Source organism: Mesocricetus auratus, unplaced genomic scaffold (assembly GCF_017639785.1).
Source record: "Mesocricetus auratus isolate SY011 unplaced genomic scaffold, BCM_Maur_2.0 Super-Scaffold_100004, whole genome shotgun sequence".
Taxonomy (NCBI): Eukaryota; Metazoa; Chordata; class Mammalia; order Rodentia; family Cricetidae; genus Mesocricetus; species Mesocricetus auratus.
Window position 1 is genome coordinate 97,588,030 of NW_024429189.1, and position 22,351 is coordinate 97,610,380.

Genomic DNA, 22,351 nt, shown 5'->3' on the forward strand with positions numbered 1-22,351 from the left:
TAGCATCTTTAATCCCAGCACTCTGTGGCAAGGTGAGTGGCAGAGACAGGAGAACTGGCTGGAGGTTTGTAGGGGCAATTAGTCTCAGGTGCCCAGTGTAGCCACAAAAGGTGGAAAGAGAGAGCTGCCTCCTGGAAGCACTGTTGGTGAAATAGTATAGTCACAAAAGGACAAATGTTTGTTTTATCCCACTTACGTGAAATACCTAGAATACACAAATTCAGAGTCAGGAAATAAATGAGAGATTAACAATGACTGAGGGAGCAGAACGCTGAGTTACTACCTCCAGATTATTAGAAAGTTTTTGTTTGGGGTGATGGAAAAGGTTTGGAAGTATAGATAGCTGTGTTATATGCAATTGTGAATGTAATTGGTGTTGCTGAATTGTGTGTTTTACAGTTGGTTTAAATGGAAGCTAGAGAGCTGGCTCATCAAGTAAAAGCACTTGTTGCTCTTACAGAGGGCCTGCATGTAGTTCCTGGTGTCCGTGTGGTAGCTCAGAACCATCTGTAACTCCAGTTACAGGGGATCCAACACCTTCTGACTGCTGCACATATCTAATGCAAGCAAACACTCATACATATAAAATGAAATACTTTAAATATTTAAATGGTTAGAGGAGAACCAAGCACAGTGACACCTGCCTGTAGTGACTCATCTGTAGTCCTGTCTCTTTGGGAGACTGAAGCATAAGAATTTCTCAGTTCTAAAGTTCAAGACCTCCCTGGGAAACACAGTAAGACAACTCAAAAAACAAGCAAAAAAGGTTAAAATTGTAAATTTTATATGTATCTTACCATAGTGTAAAATAAGTTCATACATACATACACCTAAGGATGTTATAGAATTTATATGAGAAGACAAAAATTATAGAACAGATATAATGGTTTTGAAAAAGCATAGAATGGGAGGAAGCCCTGTACTCAGTGAGTTTAGGAGTGTAGCTTTAGAACACAGAAATAAAAACATATGAAGATGTCAGCTGATTTTTAACAAGTATACAAAGGCAATTCAGTGAAAGAAATGTGGCCTTTCCAACAAATAGTGCTAACACACGTGACCAACCGTAGGTACATAAACAAGCTTCATGTGGTATTCATTACTTCAATATGGATCACAGATCTAAATGTAAGATATAAAACTAGGGGCTTTAGAGATGGCTCAGTCATAAAGATCACTGGCTGCTCTTGCAGAGGACCTGAGTTTGATTCCCAGCACCCACACAGCAGGCAGCTCACAGTCAGCTGTAACTCCAGTTTCAGGGTTTCCCCAGGCACCAGGCACACACATGGTGCACAGACAGACATGCAGACAAAACAGCCATGCACATAAAATATTTTAACTAGAAAGAAATAAAACTAAAACTTTTTTTAAAAAAGTAGAAAAATTGATCTCCAAGGGCTAAACAAAAGGTTTTTAGACTTCATTTCAAAAACATAGATCATAAAAATAAAAATTAATAAATTGGGCCATATCAGAGCCAGATTATTTATTTTATGTGTTTGAGTGTTTTGCCTGTGTGTATTACAGGTGGATATCTTGAGTTCAAGGCCACTCTGTTCCAGGTAAGGCTAGGATTATACAGTGAGATTTTTGCCTTAAAAAACAAAAAGGACAAAAAGGCAAGCTACATACTGGAATAAAATTATTTACATGCCTTTAATCCCAGCACTTGGGAAGCAGAGGCAGTCAGATCTCTGAGTTTGAGGACAGCCTGTCTACAGAATAAATTACCCAGGGCTACACAGAAATGTTGTCTCAAAAACAACAACAACAACAACAAAAGAAACAAAAGAAAGCAAAAAGAAAAAAAATATTTACAAGTCATATATCTAATATTTACTAGAATATAAGAACTCTCAAAACTTAACAATAAAGGCATTAGTAAGTAGTCCAATTAGAAAATAGTCAAATGACAGAGACATTTCACCAAAGAGAATTTGCATATATCAGGTAATCACATGAAAGGATGTTTAGAGCCAGTAATCACTGGAAAGGAGGAGAAACCTCAGTACTCCAGTGGTACTGCTAGCTTCATAAGATGATTCAGCAACTCTGGAAAATAGTTTGACGTTTCTTACAAAGTTAAATCTGTACTGGTTCTAGCACTCAGCTGTTGTATTCCTGGCCATTTAACTGAGAAATGAAAACCAAGGTCACATAAATACCTGCTATACAAATATGTATAGCATTTTACAGCAATAGTCTGCAGCTTTATTTGTAATAGCCAAAAACTAGAGAAAACCCAAATATTCCTTAACAGTTGAGTGGCTAAATAAACTGTGGTACCTATACTCTGTGGGATAATCGAAGCAGTGAAAAGAAATGAACTGCAGAACATTATAGTTGCATGCTTACCATCCTAGCATTCAGGAAATAAAGCAAAAAGATTGCAAGTTTAAGGCAGTTGGGGCCATCCAGCCTGAGCTACAGGGGATCCTGTCTCAAAACTCTAGGAAAAATAAATCAGACTGACACAGAGAGGGGAAATTGGAGAGGAAAGGTAGGAGCTGTTGATCATGTAACTGGTAAATTTTGTGGAAATTTTGCTGATCATAAAAGTTTTAGAAGTTTGTATACTTCATGGCTCCATTTATATACAATATTATAGCATTATATATGATATTTTATATACACACACATAAAATGAATACATATATCAAAGCTTCAGGTTTCTCTTACAGTTTCTGTGTCTGACTTGTAAGCCCACTCACCCATGCAGAAGAATGGTATGCCTACACAGGGTATGCCTATCAGGAGTGGGAGTTATATGGGGCACATAGGAATTCTGCCACCAGTATTTAGAGTGAGATCACCAGGGTTTTAGATTATTTCTTAGATCCCGGGGAGGTTGGGACCAGGCTCCAGTCAGCACAATTAACCTCCCCGTCTCCCTACCCTCTTCAGCTGGTGTCCTATTCATTGGTCAGTCTTTAAAGCTTTATTTATTTTGAATTATGGGCTTCTGTGTGGGTATGTGCACTTGAGTGTAGGTGCTGGAGGAAGCCAAAGTGTCAAATCTTCTGGAGCTGGAGTTAACAGGCAATTGTGAGCCACAGGATGTGAGTGCTGGGAACAAAATGTGAGTCCTCTGCAAGAACAGTACATTCCTTTAATGTCTGGGCCATCTCTCCACCCACTGTCAGATTGCTATATGAACTGCTGGACTTGGTTTGTATTAAACTCACTAAATTGACTTTAGATTGTTTTCATACTGCTCTCATCATGGGCACAGTTGGCTTCTGCTGCTGCTGTCTTCCCCAGATGGAAAGAGGCCTCCGAATGTGGCTTTGTGTAGAGCACAACTTGGTATTACCAGGGCTGAGTTCTAGTCTTTTTCTTCCAGTGCCCTCTTGCTCCACCCTCTGAAAGTTACTGGCATGGTTTAGAGCTGGCCTTCTAGGGGGAGCTCTTGCCCATACTACTTTAAAAAGTAATCATTTTATGTTGAAGATTGAACAAGGTGTTAATTTTCCCCTGACTTTTTGGTGTTCCTTGTCTGGGCTGGTTCAGTGACTTGGTAAAGATCCACTTGTGAGCTGCATTCAGGGGGTGCTTGCTTGGAAAATAACGATGGCGCGCTCAGCATTGAGTTAGCCAAGCTTTTCTTGAAAAGCACAGGTAAGTTCTCTTCAAAGTGTGCCGTTCTCTCTGGTACAAATAACTGCTGTTGTTTTCAGGATGTTGAAGGAGTATACAAGGAAACCGGGTATGCTTGGTTTTTAACACACTTCTGAAAATGGTGGTGCGCTGTGTGGAGGCTGAGCTGGCATTTTTGGATGAATGTACCTTGTTCTCAACAAGGGGGGCTTTTCAGTGTTTTCTTTGAGCTTTCCTGTGACTCCTAAATAAATATACACACCCATACTTCACATCTGTACTATTAATAAAAAGACATTTTTAATGCAGACAGTAGTAAAATATCTAAATGTTTTCCATGTAAGCAAGCCTTTTTACCTTGAGCATCATTTTTTAAAGCACAGTAACTGAGGGAATCTTAATTCTCTACTGGGAAGTTCTTATCAACAGTGCTACTTTTAAAGTGATTATTCTAAACTCTGTTTCCTTCAGTGGCTCTTCTGTAAGGGTTCCTTTCTGTAACTAGGAGCAGATCAAAATTGATAGCTGCTGGGGGAATTTGAAAGTAACTATAAAAATCTTTGTAGATGTAATTTTAAAAATAAAAATGAATAACCAGCCTGAAGAGGCTGTGTGCCAGGAGAGTGAGTGGCGTTTTGTGGGCAGCAACAACTATTTCCTGGTCAGTTGTGGCTAAGGGCAGTCCCTCAGCTCTGGCTTCCTAAAGGCTGTCTTCACTGTTCTCCACCAGAAGTGGGGACTCAGATGGCTTCTGCCATGCCCACAGCTGGACAGGCAAGATCTTTGCTTGCCACTGACTCTACAACAGAGGCTGTTGTTTTAACATGGAGCTAATATTAAAGCCTCCTCTATACTGGGTATTTCTTGTAAGAGACCAGTGTTCACAGGGGAAGGCAGTACAGAATTTGCCTTGAAAACAGGGTACTCGTTTGAATTTTAGAGTGATGTTTATAGGTGCTAAAAGAATTATTGTATCCAAGAGAGGATGTGCAAAAATTATTTATTCAGATATGCTTTGTTTATTGAAATATGATTCACACACCATGCAGCTCACCCCATTTAAAGTAAAAAGCTCATTGATTTTTATTATATTCATAGAGTTCTATAGCCATCCCCACAATTAATTGTAGAAATTTTCATTCCCAAATGAAGCCCATTAGTGGTTATTCCCCATATCTCTATCTCTTGTTACCTACTAAATATTGTGTATACCTGTCATTTGTGATTGGCTTCTGTATTCATGTTATACCATCTTTTTTACCCATTTGTCTTCTGGGGATATTTGGTTTGTTTTCAGTTTTAGCTGTCATGAATAGTCAGATAGATGTACATTTATTTATTTACTCATGTATTTGCTATGCTGGTGATTAAACCCACTTCTTGCTAGATATGTAGTCTCCCATGAGCTATACCCTAACCCAACATATACTTATATATTTATTGTATAGCAGTAATGCACATACATACCCCCTATTAAATTACCTGTACCTTGGGTAATTTAATTTTAAGAATTATAAAACCATAATATGCTAGAAACAAAATCGTAGTTCCTTTTGTGGTAGTTTATGCCTATAATCTCAGATCTTGGGAAACTGAGACAGAAGAGTTCCCGGGAGTCTAAGGTAGGCCTGGGCTGCATAATGAGTCCCAGGCCACATAGGCTACAGAATAAGACCCTGGCTGGAAAATAAATGGAGCTTGAGAGATGGCCCAGTGGTTAAGAGTATATACTACTCTTCCAGAAGACTGGAGTTCAGTTCTCAAGTGCCTGTGACTCAACTCCAGGGTTATCTAACACCTCTGACTTCCTTGGGCATCAGTACACATATGTACACACCTATACACATGGCTAAAAATAACTTTAAAAATCTTTAAATAAAAGAAATAAATAATCTGGGTGTGGTGTTACAGCTAGGAACCTAGCACTTAGGAAATAGAGTCTGGAGGATCAGGAATTCGAGGGCCACATGGGTTACATGAGACCTCCATCTTAGTTATTTTTCTATTGCTGTGAAGAGACACCATGGCCAAGAAAACTTATACAAAAAAGCATTAATTGTGGGCTTGATTACAATTTCAGAGGGTTACTTTATGAGCATAGCAGCAGGAAGGTAGACAGGCATGGGATTGGAGCAGTAACTCAGAGCTCATCATATTCACAAACAGCAGAGAGACACTGAACCTGATGAAGGCTTTTGAAACCTCAAAGCCCACCCCCAATGACACACCTCCTCCAACAAGGCCACACCTCCTAGTCCTTCCCCAAACATTTCCACCAACTAGGAAATGGACACTCAAATATGTGAGCCTCTGGGGGCCATTCTCATTCAAACCACCACAGACCCTGTCTCAAAGCAAACAGACAACAAAATATAAACACTAAAGTGTTCTTAAACCCCTAATTCTTTGTTTCACAATATGTACTTTGACCCTGTCCCCTTATTGTCCTCTTATGCCCTGCCCCTTCCTGCCAAGTCCTTTCTAACCAATAAACCGTCTTCCTCTCTTCAAATTCCTCTCTGTGGCTCCCTGTTTTTAGTTAGGATTGCTTGCATTAGTGTGCTTGTTTGTTTATTTATGTATTTATTTTGTGGAGAGGATTGCATGCCTGTGAAGATCAGAGGACAACTTAGAGAAGTTGATTCTCTCCACCATGTGGGTTTTGGGTCTTGATCTTAGGTTATCAGTGTTGGTGGCAAGTGCCTTTCCCTCTGAGCCGTCTCACCAAACATAATTGGAGGCTATGCACTTGAGTAATGGCAGTCTACCACTGTCCCTGCCACTGAAAAATGTCTCTCCTTCCCCTAGCCTCACTGCCTCATGAGCACCTCTCCCATCCATGATACAATCAGGTAACCACCACTGCTATGAATTCATTCATCAAACAACCATACTGTATCCAGGAGACAACATTTCACATCACTTTTTCCCATCTTCGGTTCTTACATTCTTTCTACCCATCTTCTGCAATGTTCCTATAACCTTGGAAGAGGTGATACAGAAGTCCACTTAGGGGTGAACATATGCAATAGTCTCCTGTTTAAGTGCTTTGGCCATTTAAGAGTCTCTATATTAACTGTCACTTACTCTACAGAGAAACATCTCTGCCCAAGAGAAGGATATGTAATGTATGAATGGTATGTATGTATGTACACGTGAATGAATGTGCACCTGTACATTCAGAAAGGGCCGCGTATGGAACCTGGAGTTAGGTGGCAGCCAGCAAATCCCAGCTTACCCTGCTGCCTCCCCTGCACACCCACGTGCGCGCCCTCACGCACACACACACACACACACACACACAGAGAGAGAGAGAGAGAGAGAGAGAGTATTGGAGCTTCTGGTGTGTGTAATATGTTGGATTTTTATTTTTTATTATGTGTATGCTTTACCTGCATGTATGTCTGTATACCATGTGTGTGCCTGGTCATCAGATTCCCCTGGAACTGAAGTTACAGACAGTTGTGAGTCACGTGGGTGTTAAGAGTTTAACTAGTGATGAAATCGTCTCTGTGTCCCACAGGATTTTTTTTTAAAACATGGTGCTGGGAATTCAAACATGGATTGGTCCTCTTGCTTGCACAGCAAGTGGTTATACCGTGTTAACCAACTTTGTAGTATACTTCTTGAAATTTTACTTTAGCTTACTGAGTACTTGGATTAAGGCATGTGGCAACACAAACAACTCTTTTCTTTATTACCATTGCCTCTATCATTTTATATGGACCCTATCTTCCTGCTGGCTGAAATGAGTGAATCTGTCAACAGCCAGAAGCCTTTCTGATTCAGAGCCACAGCCATAGTGGATAGCAGGACTCTTTCAGTTTTAGGTACTGGAGATGTGCCACATCTTCATCAAAGTTATAAGACAGAGGGGAATGCCCATGTCCCCTAAGTAATACCAGAGCTGAGTCCTAAGGAAACATAGAAGAGAGAATGGTTGGCCAGTTGCTTTCAGAAACAGGAGTTCAGCAGATTGATAGTACTTATGATTAAGAAGCTAAGAACTGGGCCAGAATGTAGCTCAGTGAAAGAGTCTTGCCTAGCATGCAGGAAGCCCTGGGTACCATTCTAAGCACAGCACAAACTGAGAGTACTGGCACACTCATATAATCCTAGAGATAGAAGACTCAAAGGCGGCAGAGGAAGGTTGAGAGCAAGATAGGGGGCATATCTAAAAATCAAAAGAAAAATGGTAGTTGAAAAAGCTACCGTGAAGAGACTTAAGGGCTCTGCTAAGGACTGTAAATTGCCTTCTGACAACTACCGTGAGTCACTGAACTATTTTAAGTCAGGAAATGAACACAGATCAGTGTTTCAAAAAGACTTCTGTGACAACAGTTGGCAATATTGGTTAGCGGTAGCCCCACCTGTATCATGTAGTGCAGCTGGATTAGCTTTGGAAGCATCCTCTTAATAGTCCACAGATACCTCCCATAGCCACACACACTTGTCTGTTCTTTATTATAGAGACAGTTCCTTATAGGTAATGAGTATATTTTATATTCCAGTATCTTCAAGATAATCTCTATGTCCTGGCATAGAATTGAGTAGTTGTAGGTACTCTGTAAATGTATATGAGATGGACACAGTTTTGGCACAAGAGCCTTAAGGTAACAAAATTTTGTTCTTTTTTTTCCCTAGCATTTTTAACTATCTTTTTGGCAACAAGATATCATAATAGCATAGGCAAGCCCATAACTGACCATGAAGCCACAGATGACCTTAAACCCTGATCCTCTTCTCTCTACCTCCCAAGTGCTGGACTTACTGGCATGTACCACTATACCTAGCTAGTAGCAATTTTAATTTGCAAAGGTGTTGACGGTGTTTTTCCCCTGTTAGTGTTAAAAAAGTTGCTGGCATTCAAGAACTTGTCATCCCAATCTACATAGTATAATGTTGGAGAGTTTAATTAGTCTAAGTGGAAATTTTGTTCCAAATTAAGTGATTGGGGCAGGCCGGGTGGCTCATGCATATATTTCCAATACTTAGGAGATAGAGTCAGGAGGAGGGCCAAGAGTTCAAGGCCATCTTGGGCCCACAGAGTAGAAGAAGAGAGATAGATGAGGACACCAACATCCTAAGTAGCAGATACCTGCATTGAGATATTTAAGAACAAGATGGTAAATCTAGAATGTGCTTCAAAATAATGTGCTAGGTAAAGTGACTCAGACCTTTATTCCTAGGACTTAGGGGAGTGAGATGGAAAGATCACCAAGTTCAAGACCAGCCAGCTAAATAGGAAGTTCCAGTCAAGGAGTGATGATGATAATGATGACAATAATGATGTTGTCATGGTAAAACCAGATAAAATATAGGCAAGACAAGGCCCAGTGTGGTGGTGCACACCTTAAATCTCAGAATTCTGGGAGGCAAAGGCAAGTAGGTCTCTGCAAGTTCAGGGCTAGCCAGGGCTACATTGTGAGAGACCATTTCAGAGAGAAAGAGAGAAATAAGACTGGCCATTAGCTGGGCTTTTAGAGCAGTAGATAAACTGCTTGCATCACATTTACACACAAAATTTTCATCATGAACTGATAAATATCAAAGCTGCATGATGAGCACATTGGGCTAATTATTCTCTGATTTAAAAAAAAGGTTTATAATTTCCCATAACTTAAAAAAAATGAAATAAGAAATAAGGGTGTGGCATCATCAGGAATATACCTCTCATGAGCCTGCCTCTGAGGCCTGGTATATCCCCAAACTGGCCTCTTCTTCACTGAAAGCACATGACAGTTTTCTAGGGTTTGATGGTTAGAGCAGACTCCAGAAAAATCAGAATAGCTCCATTTCCCTCAGCTAGCCTACCCACGTGGTAAAAGTAGCAAGCAGGTGCCCTAGTTAGGATTACTACTGCTGTGGTGCAAAGCCACAATGCAGGGAGGAAAGGGTTTGTTTGGCTTATGCTTTCATATCACTGACCATCACTGCCCAGGGATGACACCTCCCACAATGGGCTGGGCCCTTCCATATCAGCCACCAATTAAGACAGTGCTCTGCAGGCTGACCTACAGCTCTTGTAGAGGCATTTTCTCAATTGGGGTTCCCTTTTCTCGGGTGACTTTAGCTTCTGTCAAATTGGCATAAAACTAACCAGCACAGGGGGTTTCTCATCTATAGCCCCCAAACAGTACCTCTTGGGGTATGAGACCTGTGAAGACATCTCTAGTAGGTATTGCTGCATTGTCTCCTGCTCTTGCATTTACTTGATAGTAGTCGCATACTCTCCCCTATCCAAGGGTGTGCTATATGAATCTAATCTAATTCTTGAATCTCCTTTGTTCAGCTTTTTTCCTATTACCAATAACAACTTGTAACCGAACCCCTAAATGATGATAAATTTATAACCCATTTCATGGCCAAAAATCACCCACTCCACCTCTTGGGAATGTGAGCATTGTGTTTTTAGATTGCTTCCTGCTGTCTGGGGGTGACATCATCTCTAGGGGACCCAGAGAAAATTGAGATAATGGTCAAGTCCTGGGAGAGCTAGCTGTATCATTTGTTGCCAGTCTCTGTGTAATGGGAAAGTGTAGGACTTATCTGAAATCCTGTATGGAGTAGTGCATGAGGCTAGACCGTATTACCTAGCCACCTTGAAATTGTTCTGAGCAGTTTTATAGTCCAAAGCTGGTATTTAGGTGGTGTTTGTCAGCTTAGTGACATCACCACAATCTAGCTGGAATCATTGTTTTGGGGCCCCATCCTCCTTTTGGTTGCTGTTAGGAATGGTCATGTTTCACTGCAGAAAACTTTAAAAAATTTAAATGGTGGGGCAGTGGTGGCGCACTCCTTTAATCCCAGCACTCGGGAGGCAGAGGCAGGTGGATCTCTGTGAGTTCGAGGCCGGGCTGGACCGACAGCCTCCAAAACAATTCAGAGAAACCCTGTCTCGAAAACCAAAAAAAAAAAAAAAAAAAAAAAAAAATTTTAAATGTCATATGTAGCAGATCTGAGAGAGGTTAAAGGGCCACAATTTGTTTATTACATCCAGAGTACAGAAACTTAATTCCCAGTTACCTGATAGAGATTCAAGCCTGAAATCGTGTACAAGAAGCTAGATGAGTACCAGCATACAATCCCACTGCCAGAGAGCGCCTAGGAAACAGAACCTTCATCCAGCGACTGATGAAAGCAGAGGCAGAAACCCACAGACAAACACTGAACTGAACTCCTGGAATCCAGTGTCAGAAAGAGAGAACTGATGGGCAAAGGAGTTAAGAGTGGTCTGGTTTAACCCACAGAAACAGTTGACCTGAACAAGGGGGAGCTCTTGGACTCCAGATTGATGGCTGGGTGGAAAGCATGGGACTGACCCAGACCCCCTGAATGTGGGTGTCAGTGAGGAGGCCTAGGTAATCTATGGGGCCTTGGGTAGTATTTATCTCTGACATACAAGTAGACTTTGAGTGCCCATGCCACAATATGGGAGGCTCTTTCAGCCAGGACTCTTGAGGAAGGGCCTAGGTCCTGCTCTGGATGAAATGACAGTTACTGGAGATCCACCATGGAGGGCCTCACCCTCCTTGGTGATCGGAGTGGAGATTGGGTGGGGGCCTGGGGGACCTGGTGGGGAGGGCAGGGGAGGAAGGGAGGGAGAGGGAGCTGGGATTGACATGTGAAACAAGATTGTTTCTAACCAAAATAAAAAAATAATTAAAAAAAAAGAATAGGGTGCAGCCTTCCTCATTCTCAGCTCAGAGGCTTTCATGTTTTCATCCAACCATTCATCCACCATCCATCACCCATTTCCCATCACTACGTCCACCTACCATTTCCATCTGTTGTGTGTCCTTTACACGTTCACTCACACACCCATCTGTCGTCTCTCATTTACACACTCACTCACACATCTGTTCATTTTCCCAGCATTCCATAACTACTCTGTTTTTCCTCTTTTGGTGTCAAGGACTGAACCGGGCGGGGGGGGCTAGTTGAAGACTTTTTCTGGAATTATTTAGAACTCTATATGGCCTTTAATATCATGACAGAAAGTTTAAATATGTATATATTATAAATTTTGAGATAATGTTTATACTTTAAGAAAGTTTTAAAGAGTCAAAATGAAACCAAAGGATTATGAGATTAGTGGCAATAGAATAGTCCCTTAATTTTGGTTTTTCTTCTGTCCCATACCAGGTGGCTCTTCTGACAGGAGACAGAGATTTTGGATTTTCCTTTAACAAGCATACTTGGATTTAGAGGAGAGAGCCATGCTCCAACTCCAAAGCCAGATTTAACTTTTAATTTAACTGGGACCACAAAAAGACCATTTGCCTTATATGTCTGTAAAGAACATCAGAAACAAACATTTGGGAAGATTTATTACATTTTTATCCTGTTAGAAGTTTGCTATACTATTAGGCCAATTTACTATTTTTCTTGGGACATGTTCTCTGGATGACTTGTCCTTTTTCTTCAGATGTCTCATTTGTCCAGTGGTCTTTAGATTCCTTAGTTGAATGCCATCATTCTTCTGGAAAGACAAAAACAAAGCCTGCCCCAACCCTGACTTTTGGGAGGTTCCCTTTTGGAAAGTTTTGTCTGATCAAATGAAAAGCATTTGTTAGCCTTACAAATTAGTTTAGATTGAATGGCCATGCTGTTTGGTATACTATCACCTCTTCTAATCAAGAGGTCTCTCCTGTTCAAATCTGATCTTTATCAATTTTGGTGGTATCCATAGCTTTTCTTCTCTTGTGGAAGCAAAAGCAAAACCTCTTCTCAAAAGTAACACGTATCTTGGTTTCCTTTCTAAGGTCAACACATCTTTCAAAGTATACTGGCTGATTTATTTCAGCAGTTTTACTATTATCCAATGTCTCTTCATAGCTGTCATTCTTTTCTCATTAGCATTTTAAAATTTTAAAGTTAATAAAGCATTGTGCAATCTATTTCTGGGGATCTTTATTACCCCTGTCTGTTTATTAAGCATATCTTTTAGAGTGCAATTAGATCTTTCTATAATTACTTGCCCTATAGGTTTGTGTGGTATACTTATGCTTTATTTTGTAATATGCAAAGACTGTTTCATTTTACTAGAGACATATGCTAGAGCATTATCAGTCTTAATTTATATAGGTGTCCCCATGATGACCAGAACTTCTAATAAATGTGTAATTATAGGATCAGTCCTTTTGGAACTTAAAGCAGTTGCCCATTGAAATCCTGAATTTGTAGTCATAGTATGGTGAACATATTTTAATTTTTCAAGGTCTGCAAAGGAAACACATCCATTTGCCAAATTTCATTTCTTGAATACCCTATGGGTTACTTCCTACAGATAGTGGAATTTGGTTGTCCAAAGAACAAGTAGGACATTTTCCTATAATTTTCTTGGCTTGTTGTCAAATGACACAAAAATCTTTCTTTAAATCCTTGCTATTAAGGTGGTGGGCTTTTTTTTTAAAAATAAAATTCTGAGGCTTCTAGTTCATTTCCTACCAATGGCTGACCAATTTTATCATTACCTTGTGCTAAACAGGCTGGTAGACCTATATAGGATGATTTCTATGTCTGATTATTTCTTATAACTAAATATCAAAGTCAATTCTGTATCATCTGAAATAAGTTCAGTTTCAATATGTAAAACAACTCTGCATATTGAGAGTCAGTAACTATATTAGGAGGTTCAGGAAAATCTAATAATACCATGAAAATAGCATATAATTCTGACTTTTGAGCTAATCATAAGGGCTTTGAGACGCTTTATTCAAATTTCCTGGTTTATAACCTACTTTTCTTGATTTGTTTCCATCCATATAGAATGTAGGGGCTCCAGAAATTGATGTTCCCTATATAGTGTGAGGAAGGATCCAGTTAGTTCTTTGTATAAACTGAATTCTCTTGCTGTTGGGATATTTGTTGTTAATCTGTCCCAAAAAATTACTGCAAATTCTTTGCCACTGTTCATTTTCTGCCCAAAAAGAGGAAATTTCAGCATTAGTAAAAAGTACTACAATTTCTGCTGGGTCTGTTCCTGCTAATTGATGAAGTCTTAATTTTCCTTTTAGAATCAACTCAGAAACCTTTTCTACATAGGTCTTTAATTTTTAACTCTGTAAGGTTTAAAATAAATGACATAGTTCTTGGGTTGTCAATCCAATTGTGGGCTGTAGCCAGTTAATGTCTGCCAGCAATTTTTGAAAGTCATTAAGAGTCCGTAATTGATCTCTCCTGATTAGTACCCTTTAGGGTTGAATTAATTTTTTTTTGTTTTGTTTTTACGAGACAGGGTTTCTCTGTATTGTTTTGGAGGCTATCGGTCCAGCCCAGCCTCGAACTCACAGAGATCCACCTGCCTCTGCCTCCCGAGTGCTGGGATTAAAGGCGTGCACCACCACCGCCTGGCCCAGGGTTGAATTAATTATTAAACCTATTTTATATCCCAGGTAATTAATAGAATCTCCTCTTTGTATTTTTTTCAGGGGTAATTTGTAATCCCCAACAAGGCATATTTTTCTTTACTTAAAGTATCTGCATTTGAATCGTGTAGTAAGATATCATCCACATAATGATAAATTATAGATTGAGGAAACTGTTTACAAAGTATTTCCAGTGGCTGTTGAACAACATATTGACACAAGATAGGGTTATTTAACATCCCTTTGGAAGAATTTTCCATTGATATCTTTTGACAGGCTGGGAATTATTGTAAGTAAGCACTATGAAAGCAAATTTTCTCTGTCTTGTTCTTGTAAAGGTATAGTAAAAAAGCAGTCTTTTAAATCAATCACTATTAGTAGACTATCCTTTAGGTAATAGAGAAGGCAAGGGAATTCCAGGCTATAACGAGCCCACTGGCTGAATCACTTCATTAATAGCTCTTAAATATGTTACCATTCTCCACTTTCCAAATTTCCTTTTAATGAAAAATATAGGAGAATTCCAAGGACTGGTCCATTCTTCAATATGTTGAATATTTAGCTGCTCCTGTACCAGCTGTTCTAATGCCTGTAATTTTTCTGATGTTAAAGGCCATTGTTCCACTCAGACATGTTTGTCAGTTACCCATTTTAAAGATAGGGGAGTTGGTACCTTTGAAAGATCAGCAGCTGTTGTGCCTTGTTTATGTACCTTTTACTATTTTCTCAGAAGCATATGTTAGTTTATGGTTTGTTTCTGAGATTGGAGGAATTTTAATCTGAGTTTTCCATTGCTGTAACAAATCATGCCCCCATAAATTCATTGCTATGTTAGCCATATATGGTTTTAACTTTCCTATGCTTCCTTCTGGTTCTGTACATTCAACCCATCTTGCACTTTGTTTTACATGAGATAAAGTTCCAATCCCTAGAAGCTGTCCATTTACCTCCTAAAGAGGCCAATTTTGTTGCCAAGATTCTGATTCAATTATTGTAGACATGCGCTCCTGTGTCTACAAAACCCTCAAATTCACTGCCATTTATTTGTATTTTTAACTTTGGTCTTCTATAGAAGGTTGCCAAGACACTTGTTTTATGTTCTCTCCTGAAATTTTTGTTTTATCAAATGAAGCAGTTCTGTCATCCACAGCACTATGGTTTTTCACAATAGGCATTAAGTCTTTTAATTGCTCTTTGGAGGAGTTTCCCCAATTCGACAGTGATTGAACCAGATTTGACACAGGAGTCTTTGAGAGGTCCCTAGGGCATTTTCTGATGGCAAAGGGTTGCCTTGCCTGTCCCATGTTGATCTGTATTTATTAGTCTGGTGCTGACCTTTGCAATGCCTTCTACATATTCCAGAAGGTTAGGGCCTTCTGTTTGGATTACCTCTAGAAAAAAAACATTATTTCTAGGAATGCCTTGCTTACAATCCCTTTTTGGATGACCTGGTTTACCTCAACTAAAACATGTAACCTTTTGACTTTTCTTAAAATTTTTAGAAATCACTTCTCTTATCCAAGTATCATCATAAGTGTTAGACCCAATATCACCTGTATTTCTGCTCCATTCATCTATTGGTGCTGATCTTGCTTTTAAAGGTCTAATCACCCTTTTACAGTCTGAATTAGCATTTTCAAAAGCCAAAGATTCAATTAATATTTAACTTCTGGATCTAATACCATTTATTTACCACTGAAGTCAATCCTTTAAAAAAAATATCAGTGAAGGCTTCTTTTGGACCTTGTATAATTTTAGTAAATGATTCAGTCCCCTTTTCCTGATTTTTCAACCCAGTCCCAAGCATTCAACACTATACAGCATAGAGCCAAGGTGTAATCATCAAGTTGCAATCCATCTTTCCAAATCAGCAAACTGGCCCTCACTGAGACACTGTATTTGGGAAATTTCCATACCTCTAGCTGTACTTCATTGTTCTGTGACCCTATCTTGCTCTGTCCATCATGTTTTCCATTGTAACTGAGGACTAGTTTCCAATACTGCTATAACTAAATGTTCCCACTCTTGTGTAATAATTCTGTTCTGAGTGATCCATGAGTTTAACATCTCCTTTACAAAAGGTTAATGCATAACATATGAAACTTGCTTCCTTAAATCTCTTCACATCTAACATTTCTACAGGATTCCAGTTAATGTCTTTATAGCCTCAGGAGTGCATATCATCTGGTAGTCATTCTTGAATGCTAACTAGATAAGTTAAATTTTGTTTTCTAATAGCCTGGGGCCATTCCTCTTCAGTTTCATAGTGCAGTGGTGAAGTAGGTTCTGCTCTAAACTCCTCCATCTGTGTGTGAATATTTTTCTTAGTTTCATTAGTAGGTCTTTTTAAGTATTCTATCTTACCAGTCAGTTTTTTTGTATTTGGCACCAACATCGAGCAACTTTTTTAAGGATAAAAAAATGAGGGCTGGAGGGATAGCTCAGCCATTAAAGGCTAGGCTCACAACCAAAAATATAAGGATTAAAAAAATGAATTACCAAACTGATAATGACTATAAATGTCAGTATGTCAATCCCATATAAATTGAGTATCCTTTCATATAATTGTTCCATTCAAATCATCCACTGTAATACTCTTTATTCTTTTTTTTAAGATTTATTTATTATGTATACAGTGTTTTCCTTACATGCCAGAAGAAGGCACCAGATCAAATTATAGATGGTTGTGAGCCACCATGTGGTTGCTGGGAACTGAACTCAGGACCTCTGGAAGAGCAGTCAGTGCTCTTAACCTCTGAGCCATCTCTCCAGCCCTATTCCCCATTCTTAACATGGGGAAAACTTTTCTTTCAAAACTAATTTCCCCTTCCTTAAGAATTCCCAGGTGAGGTGAACAGAATTGGGGTAGATGATGTAAAACTTGAAAAGGGTCAGTAAAGAAGTAATTTTTTTTTAAAAAAATGGAAGTCCCAGGTATTTCACCAGCCCTGCTGATGACAGTGAAATGTGAGACTGGCATGGCTGGCAGAGGATACGGGTGGTGCATGGACTGGCTGAGGGCAGCTGCAGCTACTTTCGTGTAGCTGGGGTCTGAGAGTGTGTGACAGTGGCTGCAGCACTAAAAGCCCAAGAGAGTGTCAGGAAGGCTGATCCGGTGTGGCAGTGGCCTGAGGAGGGGAAGTTCAAAACCCACAGCGAGAGGGAGCCAGCCACCTGAAAAGCAGACTCAGGGACATGCAGAAGAAGCACATGGAGTGAGAAGTGAGGGCCCAGGGCAGAGCTGGCTAGTCGTGGTGGCTGACTCCAGTGGCATTTGGATTCCAGGTGCCTATGTAGTTTGTGATCTGTTTGGGGCCAGGACAGGCAGCAGCTGGAGGCTGTTATAGAGAGGCTGCAACAAGAAAATCCCAGACTTACTCAGAGGGCCTGGGGGAGCGCGGAAAGCTAGGCACAGACAGTTCTGGGGACTGCAAAGCTAGGGGCAAGAGACTACCTAGTGATCACATGCCCCTGAGTTGGACACCAGATGAAGCATTTATCTATTCTTTATCAATAAATACTTGGGAGTCAGAACCTGAATGATCAAAGAAGAGACCATTGAACCTCCTCTCTTCTCTCCCCCCTCGCATTCCCCTCTCTCTCTCTTTGATTCCAAAAGGCTGAGTTTCTCTAAACCCTGCCCTACTACTTCCTGTGTCTCTGTCCTCAGTCCTCCAAAACCTCTATGGTTAATTTTGCTCAAAGCAGATTTTATTGTCAGTTTGGGGAGCATCAGAATTGATCAACACAACACTTAATCACACAACACATATCCACAAGTAGAAGGCAGAGAGAGCTAACTGGGAATAGCATGGACTTTTCAAACCTCAAGGCTCACTCACCCCCAGTGACACACCTCCTTCCCAAATATTTCCACCTACTAAGAATCTAGTGTTCAAGCCTGTAATACGTGTCATAAGGAAAATATTATGGAAATTCCGGAAAGTAGTTCATAACAGTGGGAGGGGCTAAAAGTGAATAGATGTCAGCATGGTTGGTAGGAATGAGGTGTTCACTGGCCTTAACTGTTTGGCAGTTCTGACCAGAGTTGAAGCATACAGTTTTGTTCCAACACAAACTAGCATTAAGGCAGGGGGCATGTGAGGTCAGGTGGTAGTCACTGGAAATCTCATAACACAGAGATCCATATGGAATTTGGGTTTTGAAAAAGAAAAGAGGGGTATCAACATCAGGCAGCTCACAACTACTTGTAATTCCAGTCCCAGGGTTCCCTGGTCTCATCTCACATGCATATACCACTCCCCCACACACACCCATAACTAAACATAATGAAAATTAAAATTTTAATGGTATAATAAGGAAAAGAAAGTCCTTTTGTTTCATAGGAAAATTTTTAAGAGGTGATAACCCAATCCCAGTTTCAAATATACTCTGCTAATGCAATAGACTCTTCCATCCTTGACAAAGCTAAGACCTATGGGCAAATTCAATCCTCTCCTGGCTTCCAGCCTTACGGTGTTCAGAATTCTGCTGCAAGATCAGCATGGTCATACCAAGACTCTGAATGGCAGGCATGCTGACTAGGCATGCCTAGATATTTAGGAAGGCTTGGGAAGATTCTGGAGTATGTGGGTGTTGGTCCAGAAAGGCTCTCAGCCTTGGTGGAACTACCCCAGAAGTGTAGGGACAGTGTGCACAGAAAGTCAGCTAGGTACATGTACCATGGGATCTTCTCCCATTCACAGGCATCTCCCTGAGCTTCACGTCACAGTGCAACTAGCTTCTGTTTGCATGTTTGAGTAATGGTGGGGAAGATAAGGGCAAATTCAAGGTTTTTTCTTCTTTCTCTTCAAATTTTGATTGCCTTTTCTCCAGTAATAAATGTCTACACAATTTTTGGTATAGCATATAATAAATGCAAAGTGCACATTTTTATAAATAAAAGAGAGCATCTGTGGTCATTGACATAAATGCCTGTCTTTATTGTTGTAGTGATACTTATTCCATGCTTGATGAAAAATCATCCGCAGTATGTTTTCATAGAGACTATTACTCTTATCCCAAGACATGGGGAGAGCCCACTTATCTGCTCTTCAGGCACTGGCTGGCTACTTTTCTTAAAGTCCTGGGCTCTCCCCCTGTGGAGAACAGCCATCCTCACTAGTATGTGACAAGCTTGAACACAGAATAATCACAGGGGCTCCAAGCTCCTCCACAAGCCCACAATGCCGACTCCCCATACTTCCAGATGCTTTGAATAAAGCCTACACTCTGTGTTCCAGCTCCTAAGTCTCTGGGCATGGGCCCTGGCCCTCAGTTTGCTTCAGAGTATGGCCTTTTCTCTACCACACCTTCCTAACTCATTGCCACCCTCCCAAGCTTCCATTTCCTAATGAAGGTTTTTGTTTTCAGTGCAGTACCTTACTGCTATAGACATTGTTCAGGAAAGGTGCAGGCAAGGGGGATCATTTCCTGATGTCTGATTTCTGAGGCCTGTGGACAGCAACATTAGAATGTCCTGGAGGACTTTAGCATTGGGCAAAAGATTCAGGCCTAGAGTAGGGAGTAGCATGAGCTTCCCCAATGCTGACTAAATAGGGGAGGAGCAACTGTGTTGGGCCATGAAAGGTAAGAACCTGGCTGCAGGAAAGCAGAGTCACTCTGTGCTGACTCTATAGTATTGAGGGCAGTAGTATAATTACTTACAAATACTTGTTTAAATGAGGGACAGACTTAGTGCCCCAGAATTGCAGATCTGTATCTTACCCCAAGCCTGGGCTTTGCCAAGTTTCTTAGCATCTATCTGCCTCATCCAGAGGGCTCCCAGGACAAACATTTGATGGAAGTGAGTTGGAATCAGGTTGTAGAAATATAGAGGCATGAATTTCTGGGAATATGCATACATAGATAGAAAATGAGATTGTGTTTTTAAATTTTTTGTCAGGGTGTGCGTGTGCATGTGTGTGTGTGTGCGTGCGTGTGTGTGTGTGTGTGTGTGTGTACAGGAAAAGGGTAGATGTGTACACATATATATGTGGAAGCCACAGGCCTACTTCAGGTGCCATTCCTCAGGAACCATCCACTTATTTTTTGAGGCAGTCTCTCTCTGGGCGTTGGGGCTTGATGATTTGGCTAGACGGGATGGTCAACAAACCCTAGGGATCCTCATGTGTCTACCTCCTTAGCTCTGAGGTTACTATGCCACCATTTCAGCTTTCTGTGGGTTCCGGGGATCATACATAGGTCCTCATGCAGCATGGCAAGCACTTTGTAGATAGCCATGTCCCCAGCCCCTTAAAGTTTCATTACTAAATTATGAGATTTTCTCTTTTGTAATAAGTAGATTTTAGAAACTAGGTGCAATAACACATCAAGGAAAAGGGAAGAAGAGAAAATAGGAAGAGGTGGAAGGAGTAGGAAAGTTAGTAGAGGTAGGATCAGAAGTCCAAGGTCACCCTAGCAACATAAGGAATTCAAGGCCAGCCTGGGCTATAAATCCCTACCAAAAACTTTTTTTTTAGTATAGAAAGTTCTTATTACCTTCTCTATCAGAAAAAGCATCCGAATTCAAAACATGTTTTAAAACTAATTATTTGACAATTTCATACATGTATACGATGTATATTTTGATCACATTTATTTCCTGTTACTTTTGTTCCCCTCCGCTCTGCTGAATCCCTTCCTTTCAACCAAGCCCTCTTCTGCATTTGTTTGTTTGTTATTTTAGTGACCCACTGAGTTTCATTGGGGTTGCTTTCATGAGTGTGGAGAGGAGAGCTATTTACCAGAATGTGGGCAATTTACCAGTAGTGACATAATGAAGAAAGCGTCTGTCTCTTCCCCAGCAACCATTAACTGCCAAAAGTTCCCTGTAGGGGTAGGCACCTCATGAGCCCCTCCTTCAAAAAGTTTTCAAAAGCATGACCATCTGTTTTTAATGTTTTATTATGTGTGTTATTACATGTGGGGAGAGAGTACCATAGCACTCATGTGAAGACCAAAGACAGCTCTGGAATCAGTCCTCTCTTCCCACCTTCTCATGGATTCCTGGGATCGAAAGTTCATTGATCTTTTGAGGCAAACATTTCACCCTCTAACAGCATCACTATACCCAGCCTAAAATCTTACCTTCGCAAGATTGATTTTGCATTTAGTTTGCATTGTCTGAGTAAGGATGACCTACTTTGTGTTTGAAACCAAATTTATGGGGATGAAGCTTGGTGGTTTTGCTAGCTACTTTTCTATTGCTGTGATAAAGCACCATGGCCAAAACATCTTATAAAAGTTTATTTGAACTTATAGCTCCAAAGAGGTAAGTGTCATGACAAGGGAGGCGTGACAGCAAGTGACAGGCATGGCTGCAGGATGCTAAGGCTCAAGCACAAAGCAGAAAAGCAGACTAGAAATGGTGGGGGCTTCTTAATGTCAAAGTCAATCCCCTTGTGATGCACTTCTTCCACAGAGCCACCAACTCGGGAACCAAGTATTCAGATGCCTGATACTGTAGGAAGCATCTCATTCAAACCACCACAGGGTAGAGTGCTTGCATGCTTGCATAGTATGTGCAAGGTCTTGGGTTTAATTCTCAGCCAAGAAAAGAGAATGTGAGGAAAGAAGGGAGAAAGAAAAGAAGAGGGGAGAGAGAGAGGAGAGAGGATGAAAGGAAGAGAAGGAAGGGAAGTGGGGAAGACAGGGAAGCAGGGAAGAGAGGAGAAAGAAAAAGGAAATAAAAGATTAACCAGTCTAGTTTTTAATGGCACCCCTATCATTCTCAGAAGTTCTCAGTTTGAGTGCTAAGTTCTAGATTGACCAATAAAGACTGAGACAATGGATGGGTGTTTAGCAGAGATAGTTGTTTCTTGGTGGGTTGTCAGTATATTCATAAACATGGTGTGACTATTGCTTTCCTTTCAACTTTGTGATTATGGAGACTTTAGGTGATCAATGTTGAACAAAAGGCGTTCTTTAGAGTCTTGGGTATGCTTGCCAGCTACCATAGTTTATTTGTGCTCTTTGTGAGTATACACAGGACATTAACTGGTATGGTTCTACTTTGTCAACAAGTCAGGCTATGGTTGAAATCTCCATATTAAGAGAGAAGCCCTGAGAAGCATTATATGACAGGCCAAGACCTGATGGGTCCTCAGAATCTGCCATCTGCTTTGGCATCCAGTAATTAGTAAAAGTATCTCATGGATTTCTTTAAACACTAAGGGAAAGCATTTTTTATTTTTTGGAGTTATTCATTTTATTTTATGAGTGTTTTGCCTACATGTATGTATATGTACCACATGTGTTGCAACAAGGTCAGAAGAGAGGACATTGGATCCTGGAACTAAAGTTACAGACAGTTGTGTGCTTTCATGTGGGTGCTGGAAATTGAACCCAAGTCCTTTGCAAGAATTGCTCTTAACCATTGA

The 22,351-nt window shown here is 40.4% G+C and overlaps 1 protein-coding gene across 3 annotated transcripts in view; it reads left to right on the forward strand.

Moving 5' to 3' along the window:
- Atrn (attractin) overlaps positions 1-22,351 on the forward strand; it is a 143,235-nt gene that overhangs the window by 106,178 nt on the left and 14,706 nt on the right. Inside the window, exon 25 of one of the 3 annotated variants that reach the window (XM_040744838.1) lies at positions 11,746-12,500. Within the exon in view, the coding sequence (XP_040600772.1) occupies positions 11,746-11,808 (63 nt within the window). The 3' untranslated portion in view covers positions 11,809-12,500. 3 annotated transcript variants of the gene reach the window in all.